Source organism: Alnus glutinosa, chromosome 10 (genome assembly GCF_958979055.1).
Source record: "Alnus glutinosa chromosome 10, dhAlnGlut1.1, whole genome shotgun sequence".
Lineage (NCBI taxonomy): Eukaryota > Viridiplantae > Streptophyta > Magnoliopsida > Fagales > Betulaceae > Alnus > Alnus glutinosa.
Window position 1 is genome coordinate 28,162,736 of NC_084895.1, and position 8,382 is coordinate 28,171,117.

At 36.5% G+C, this 8,382-nt stretch overlaps 1 protein-coding gene across 2 annotated transcripts; it reads left to right on the plus strand.

The window, feature by feature from the left end:
* Window positions 1-320: 320 nt before the first annotated feature.
* Window positions 321-7,424, plus strand: LOC133879677 (SURP and G-patch domain-containing protein 1-like protein). Of its 2 annotated transcripts, none has more exons than XM_062318355.1 (9): window positions 321-480; window positions 2,014-2,467; window positions 3,906-4,032; window positions 4,278-4,384; window positions 4,755-4,895; window positions 5,979-6,113; window positions 6,262-6,444; window positions 6,771-6,949; window positions 7,167-7,424. In XM_062318355.1, the coding sequence occupies exons 2-9, from the start codon at window positions 2,056-2,058 to the stop codon at window positions 7,191-7,193; spliced, it is 1,311 nt and encodes a 436-aa protein (XP_062174339.1). In that variant the 5' UTR covers window positions 321-480; window positions 2,014-2,055; the 3' UTR covers window positions 7,194-7,424. The 2 variants fall into 2 exon arrangements, with proteins under 2 accessions (XP_062174339.1, XP_062174340.1); XM_062318356.1 differs by having other exon boundaries at window positions 331-480; window positions 1,998-2,467.
* The last annotated feature ends 958 nt before the right edge of the window (window positions 7,425-8,382 follow it).

Below are 8,382 nucleotides of genomic sequence, written 5' to 3' on the forward strand. Positions count from 1 at the left end.
TTAATAAATTGTATTACGACCGTAATATAATTGTTAATAATAATTTTATAAGAAAAAATAATGATTAATTTTTATTATCACACCATTAAATTGTATAATAATTTATTAAATAAAATTTTTTAAATTAAAATAAGAGAGTGCCACTTAGTTATTTGATCAGTCATGTTGTTGTTGTGGTGCACATCAGCATAGTAAGATTACACGAGATAATTAATCAAAAAAAAAAAAAAAGATTACACGAGATAAAAATGTGCCAATGTGGCGGCTTGTATCGTTTCCTCGAGTGCAAATCCTCCGAGGCATAAAAAAACGTAAATCTACTCCGCGTGTATAAATGAATAAGAACCACGACTACCCTATAACAGGCGAGCGCGTACTTCTCTCGGTCTCTCGGTCTCAAAATCCCCAATTCTGAAAACCAAATCAGGACGATCGGTTTAGCGTTCTGGAATCGAAACAATCTTGATCGGAAATCTTCCGGTAAATATAGCTTTGTAATTCTAATTTCTAGTTTTGGGACGTCGGATTTTGTGTTTGATTGGCCTTTTGTGGGGATGATATGGTTTGGATTTTGGGTTTTTTTTTTTTTTTTTTTTTTTGTGGTGTTGTTGTTGTGGGTTCGAGTTACATGTACTTATATGTGAGTTTGTTTTTGTGTGTATTTGGTTTACAGGCTTTTGGGTTTTTGGAATTTTGGGGTTGTAATTGTGCTTTTCTTTGTGGGGTTAGGGATTGGGTATTGGCTAATGTGAGTTGTGATTTCTGTCGGGGTTGTGAGGGATTCAGTTTGAAGAAATTTAAATGCTTGGAATTTGGGGTAGAAATTGTATGAACATTAACCCTAATGTGATTGAGTAGCCTAGATGAATGGAATTTTGTTCCATAAGGTTGGAAAAATGCTAAAATTTGACTTCGGTTTTTAATTTTTATATAAAAGGAGTTTCTTTCCATAGATTCCTTTTCAACAAAGCAGAATGAAGGGTTTTCTGGACGTAGTGGAGAAATTTATCTCTGTCCAAGCGTACAAATGTACAGAACAGGGTTTTGCGTTAGTGGAATTTGGGTCTATCGCTGCTAACCTAAATTTGAATTTCAAAGGGTCTACTATGGGTTCTAGAATGGAATCCTGCAGCAAAAAAGTGATATAGTAAAGCCAACCTTGGTTCAGTAAGCTTCTGTATGGGTGGAGAGGGTATTAAAACTGCATTTTATGCTATTTTTCTTATTGTGGGCATTCTATAACAATGTTGGGATAGAGCAGTAGTACATGATGTGGATTAATTATTGTCAAGATATCTATGACATGCTAGCTTTTGCTGAAGGAACTCGCTATTTAGTATTCTCCCATCCTCCCTTTTTAAAAATCAGCCATTGGAGATTCACACCTTCACCCATGTGGGTCCTACAAATTCAATGGTTGATTTTTAAAAAGGGAGGATGGGAGAATACAAAATGGCATTTCTCTTGACTGAATGAATAATGGAGGCTTGAACAGTAATGCATCACATTTCTTCCCTTATTTTTTTAAAGTTGATATGCACACTGCCAGTCTCAAAGTCCGATTATTGTGTTTTAGTGGTTTGTAATTTTGGAAGGTGGTTTTGTTTCTTCTTGATTTCTTTAGTGTACAGGCTATCGGAATCTGTTTCTTGTTTTCAAACTCTCCCATGCAACACTCGTCTATGTCATTTTCTTTCGCCTGATGTTTCCATAGTTGTTGATTTTAACTTTGTATTTGCTCTTAAAGTTGAATTTCAGTCCACAATTGTTGAAACGTAAGTTCGTAAATTGTTGTGATTTTAAGATTTGGGTTTGTGGGTGATTAAGTTTGAGTTTTTGCTGGTTATTTCATGGATAGATTTCACCTTGTCATTGTTTTATTTATTTTATTTCTCTGTTGGCTGATATTATTGTTATTTGATTAAGAATTGCTGCTCACTCACACATTAGAAAGATCAGACCTAAACTTCCAGTTCATTTTCTAAATCGCTTGGAAGCTTGTTTGTCAAACAGTTACTTGCTGTAAACAGCCTAGGCATACTTGGATCTTTGCCAATGGACAAAGGAGTGCCTCCTACCCTCTTTGTTAATGATGGTTCATTCATGGAAAGGTTCAAACAGCTTCAACAGGAGAAGGAGAAGGAAAAGGATAAGGGTGCCAAACTAGAGGTGTCTAAACCAATCAAAATTAAATCGGGGTCATTGACTCCTAACCACAACATTAGTAGAACAGGCGGGGAACTTAAGACTAATGATACACGCAAGAACCCCCAGGCTGCTTCAGGTGGAAAACTTGCTTTTAGCTTGAAACAAAAGTCAAAGATTGTGGCGCCTCCTGTTAAGTTAGGTGCAGACGAGGATGAAGATGACACGGATGCCGGGAAAGTTTCAGCTGATGCACCAACGAAACGGCAGAAGTTAGATCAAGCAGATGCCTCTGAGCATTCAGCAAGACAAGTGGATGTTGGTAATTACTGCTTATATAACTTTTCTTTTATTCGGTTGGGTTGCCATGGAAGGTCTGCAGATGTTTTGGTGTTCTGATTTTCTGATGAACATAATTAGTAAAAGATGGCCGCTATTTGCAGTTAGTTTTTGTGTCAATAGCCTTCTTTTTTTGCAGCTCTAGATATGTACTTGTTTTTCGAAAAATATTTCACGCACATTCAACCAATTATAATGCATGTGCCATGCATCAGTGCAAGATAAAGATGCATCTGCCAACTTTGTGTTTCTAGATAGTCAAAATCTTTTCCTGTTGAATTTGTCTAAGTAGCCACTATGTGCATTCCACTTATCTCTGTCTCTCTCCACTCACACTCCTCCTCCCTTATACTGTTGACTTTTTATTTGTTTATTTGTTTTGATAAGTAGTTGGCTTTGTTTCAGAACCTTTTTTTTTTTTTGGGGGGGGGGGGGGGGGTCTTAGCCCTCAAGTGGCCATTTTTTAAAATTAGGTTAACTGTGCATCTTTATTTTCCTAATGTGATATGATTTTAGTTATGATGGATAGACGGATGTTGCCCTGTTCCATTTGACTCGTTACTGGTTGTCATATCTCAACCACTGTGATTGCATTAATCTTTTTCTGAAGTTAGTGCTTCTCTCCAATGAAAGATGAATTTAACGATTTCTACCAAATCTTAAGGCACTTTATGATCCAGTCATGGTTCTTGAATGCAATCTTTGTTTCACACACAATGGCCACCTTACCACTCTGTTTGGTTGTTACTTGAGAAAGAGAAGTGAAACTAGGGAAAGAGAAATGGAAGAGAACAGTTATTTTTTAATCTTTTGATGTCTTTTTTTATTTTCTGGCTAAGCAAGGGAAATTGGATGGAGAATAAGCAGGGTTTATCTGGACGTTATTCTAGAAAGTTGTACCCACTTTTGTTTTGAGGTGGACTTGGGATGATAATACATGTAACTTAATCTTTGATTCTCTTTGTGCTCTTTCTGACCTAGGAAATGATTTGTGTATGGGCAAACTAAAGGTTTACTCCTTCCCTCTCCTCTTCCAATCAAAGTGCATGTTTGCTTATTGTTAACCATCAAAGAAGTTGTGGGTCTGGCGCATATCCTTTTCAAACCTGTTTGATGCTGTCATATTCTATATTATTTTAGTGTTGTGTGAATAAGTTTTTTCCTTTTCATCGAGCACACTTTTCTTGAGGAAATCATGTGGGTATATCTCTCTACTCCTGAAGTGGTATGAATGAAGAGGACAAAACATTCTTGAATATTTCTTGTCTCATGACTGCAGCTTATACCTTTAGAACCTATCAACATTGGTGGAAAGAGATGTTCAATGAAAGATTTGGAATATGTGGCAAGCCTGCTACAAGAGTAATTTGCATTCCCTTGTTCATGCTCTCGGTATTAATCAGTTTATAAGTGATATGCAGCACCACCTTCTCCAAGTGATCCTACAGTGAAGATAGTTGCTGACAAATTAGCAAGTTTTGTGGCTAAAAATGGAAGGCAATTTGAGCATATTACACGTCAAAAAAATCCTGGAGACACACCTTTTAAGTAAGTTCTCTATGAACTTTGAAGCTTATTTGGTGTTATGCTCTCTGTTGTCTCCACTCTGAGGAGGTACTGTGTGATGTCATTTTCCCAATTTTTTATTTATTTTTTATTATTATAATTATATCATTTGTCAGCATATAGTGGAACATGTAATTTTCTACTTTTTGGTGTTTACAATTTTCCCCCTAGATCCACTACGAAATTGCTAATTCTCTATTAATGTGGTGTTATGTATTCTTTTGCAGGTTTCTATTTGACGAGAGTTGCGCAGATTTCAAATATTATGAGTATCGGCTTGCTGAAGAGGAAAAGGGTCTGTCTCAGACTAGAGAACCCCAAACATCTTATAATGGTTGGTACTTTAATCTTGAGAAAGTGGTGTCGGTGGTTCTTGTATGTGGAGGCTTTACTTACTGATATTTTCCTCAAAGTTTGTGGAAGTTTAATAAATTTTTAATAAACATATTACCCTTCTTTAAATGGGCTTTGTTTGTAATCTTGCTATTTCAAAAAAAAAAAATTCCTAGCAACTTGGAAAGGGCAGAAGCGAAAATTAGATTAAAAGAAACCATCTATCATTATTTTATTTTGATTTGGAATAAGAAAATGATTAAAAAGACATAAAATTAACCCCCTCCCGCTTTTTTTTCTTTTTATTTGCTGCTGTTGTTTATTCTTTTTACTGTTTTCTAGACTAAGATATTGGGCACTTGAATGTGTAGGTGGTACAAGCACTTCAGCTTCTAAATCCACTAGCGGTTCCCAAAGGTCTCTTGAGCAGCATAACTATCAAACCCCTGCCACTGCTTTATATGAAGCCACTGAAGATCCGAGAGTTCAAACAACTTCAGCAGGAAGATCTGGTAATAGTGTATAAGCATATTCTCTTGGCTTTCTCTGGGAAATGTGTAACAATATGTGAGCAGCATAAAACTAGCCAGAAAAAGTTGCAAAAGAAAACATTGTAGAAAATTTTGAAAAGAAAAAAAGGAATGTGCAGCAATGTGTTTTATTGACCTCATGGGCATTTATTAACACGGATGACTATGATTGCTTTATGACAAATGACAATAAGCTAAATGGACTCTTACATATTCAGTTTTCCACCCCATTTGCAGTTTTTTTGGCCTGCTAGAAAATCATTCCCTTTTGTTTTGTTTTTCCAAAGACACTCATCAGTCCCACTTGTTTCTTGAGTGAACCTCTCTTTGCTCCGACTCATTTTGCAAGTACTCAAGGACTGACTTCTCATAGAAAACAAAGGACTTCCTTCAGTTACATGTTAGAAAAGTTCACACTGTGGAACATAAGAAAGAAAAGGGACTAATAGATTTGAATTTTTTAGTATAATCATTATAGTTTTGTTTTTGATAGTGGCTAGAACTTTGTAATATACTTTTTAATGGATAAGGAGCATATCATGACTTTGGTGCTCCTATTAGAGTGAAGATATTATTTTAGTGTTTTAGAATGTGTTCTAAACATAGATCAAAGTGCGAACCTCACATTTTTTCTCTAGCAAATAGAACAGAGGGAGAGGGACTAGATCAAAATCAATAGCCTGATCTACAACATGATCAATAGCCCTATCTTTGGCCTTCTTAGCTCTCTTCTTCCTCCTGGAACTCGAACAAAGTGCCAAAACCTTGGAGTTTTTGTATTAAAAATGAGATTTCCCTCGTAAGACTCATTTTCTTATGATCATAGTTGTAGAGAGCCATTGTTTTGGGCTAAAGCTTTTTCACTCGTAAGATGGAGAAAAAAAGGTAGACCAGTTTTTGGTGTGTCAGCAGTACCTTGTATAAGCATAATTCCATTTTACCTTTTTGTAATCACGTTGTATAGGGATTCAATCCAATTTTACAAAGTAGCTTCTGGTTGCTTGGTAATCAATACTTGTTGTATGTGCTACACCTGTGTCTGATTACATGTGTTTCTGATTTTAGGTGAAGCTAGTGCACCAACATTTGCAGATCCCATAGCAATGATGGAGTTCTACGTGAAGAAGGCTGCACAGGAAGAGAGATTGAGACAGCCTAAACAGTCAAAAGACGAAATGCCTCCACCTGCTTCTCTTCAAGGTCTATATTTGCTCTTCAGTAAAAACAAATGTTCTTTGTTCAGCCTTTATAATTGACCAACTACATTATCTGTATATCTTTTCTTTTAGTGCACGCTATTTTTTTTTGCCTCTTACCATGAATATTTCCCTCTTTTTGTTTGGCACAGGAGGTCCTGGGAAGAAAGGGCATCACATGGGTGATTACATCCCACCAGAAGAGCTTGAGAAGTTCTTGGCTACTTGTAATGATGCAGCTGCGCAGAAAGCTTTCAAAGAGGCTGGTGCCAAGGCAAAAATTCAGGCTGATAACGTGGGGCATAAACTCTTGTCTAAAATGGGTTGGAAAGAAGGTCTCTCTCTCTCTCTCTCTCTCTCACGCACACACATGCTGACACACCAACATAGACAAATACACATGCCTGCACAGATGCATACCCTAAAATCTGATTCAGGTGAAGTTGAAAATGTTGGATGATTATTATTTTTTCCTTTAATTTACCTGGTGAGGAGTATGCTATGGAGTGAATTGAATGACAGCTCAATATGTGACATGTCCTCACAAATTCTGAGTTAGGAACCTTCTTTGACTTAACTGTTGCTTTATAATGCTGTCGAGGTGCCGGGTTGCTTTGTTTCAGCGATAAGAAACCTCATATAACCTTGATGTGAACTGCAGGTGAGGGTCTGGGCAGCTCCAGAAATGGTATTGCAGATCCAATCATGGCAGGTAATGTTAAGAAGGACCACTTGGGGGTTGGTGCTTCCCAACCTGGGGAGGTGACCGCTGATGATGATATATATGAGCAGTACAAGAAGCGGATGATGCTTGGTTATCGTTTCAGACCTAACCCTCTGGTATTACTTACTCTCCTTTGCATTCAAGATTAATTAAATAGATATTTACTATTACATTTGAACAAAGTTTTCCTCCAAACTAAGTTGGAGGGTCTATTAATTTGACATTTGTCTTTAGAGCATGTGATTCTCACATGCATCAAGTTTGGAGGAAAACTTTGTACATTGCATTTCCGAATCAGTTCTTAGGCATTGCCTTTTTGGTCTATCCTTCCAGAACAATCCCCGGAAAGCTTACTATTGAGCAACTATAATCTGGAAGTCTGCATGTGAAGATTGTCTTCAAGAAATAACTTGAAGTTAGATGCTTAAAATGGTGGTGTAAAAGAAAAAAAGGGATTTGGTTCTATTTTGGAAAATCATAATTTTATGGATTCTTATTTTTGTGAATTGTGAATTGTGAATTTAAGTGTTTGACAAACTATATAACCTTTCTTTTAGAATATACTTTGAGCAATATTAGTGTTCCTCTTCAGCTACTTCTTTTTCTCTTTACTTATACCAAAGGGGTCTTATTTTCTTTTTTCTATTGAATGAAATACGCAAATGATATAATCATTGATATGTCCCCAAAAGATAATATTAAACACCCTATTTATAATGCAAAAGGCAAGTTTAAGATTCATTAACTATCAAAAACAAGATACACACTAGGGGGTGGGGAACCCTAACAAGCTCTCTTCAGTACAGTTGATACAATGTCGAATAAAACAATAATAATTTGAAAATGGACCAATTAAATGACCAGGTTTAGTAACTTTTTGACCCGAGGACTAAGAAAAGTGCTGACAAAAAAAAGTAGTTTTTGTAACATATTAGAAGATTAGATGCGAAATTGAATCTTAAATGAACCGGAAACGAGCCGGTTCTTTAAAAGGGAGGGGCAAATGGTCTAAAACAAGGTGAAATGCCAATTTTGCCTTCTTTTTTGAAGGATCCGGTTCCATTAGTTGCTGGTAGGCACACTTGTGGTTTCTCAACCGTTAAGGAGTCTTGGTTGTTGCAATGGAGATGATTGCACTAAGATCATCGATCAACTGAGCTAGAGTTCATACTTGCTAAAGCACAATGAGAATTGCATTGAGATTAACCAAGAGTTGTTGCAGAGGAACTCCACTCCATTGTGGGTGAATGGACTCAAATAGATATTTTTTACTCCTGACTGCTAGCAAATGCAACACTAGCTTTTTTCGATTACAGAAACTAAACAAAATTGTGGGGGGTTCAACTAGTGCAATAGGAAATCCTTGTTTACCCACAAAAAAAGAGTGAATACATTTGATAAGTAAATAGGATCCGGATCTTGAAAGACAATGCGAAAGAGTTTCCTTGCGGCTCACTTGTCCGAGCAAAAAGGCGAGCCGTTTGAGACTTGTTTAAATAAAAACGCTCACATTTGATGCTTAAATTACTAACTATTCATATTGCAAAAT

Excerpts from the sequence above, each read along its gene's own strand:
- LOC133879677 (XM_062318355.1), top strand. The coding sequence starts at position 2,056 with ATGGACAAAGGAGTGCCTCCTACCCTCTTTGTTAATGATGGTTCATTC. Across the intron at positions 4,385-4,754 it reads ACCCCAAACATCTTATAATG|GTGGTACAAGCACTTCAGCT; the intron begins GTTGGTACTTTA and ends TTGAATGTGTAG. Across the intron at positions 6,114-6,261 it reads TCCACCTGCTTCTCTTCAAG|GAGGTCCTGGGAAGAAAGGG; the intron begins GTCTATATTTGC and ends TGTTTGGCACAG.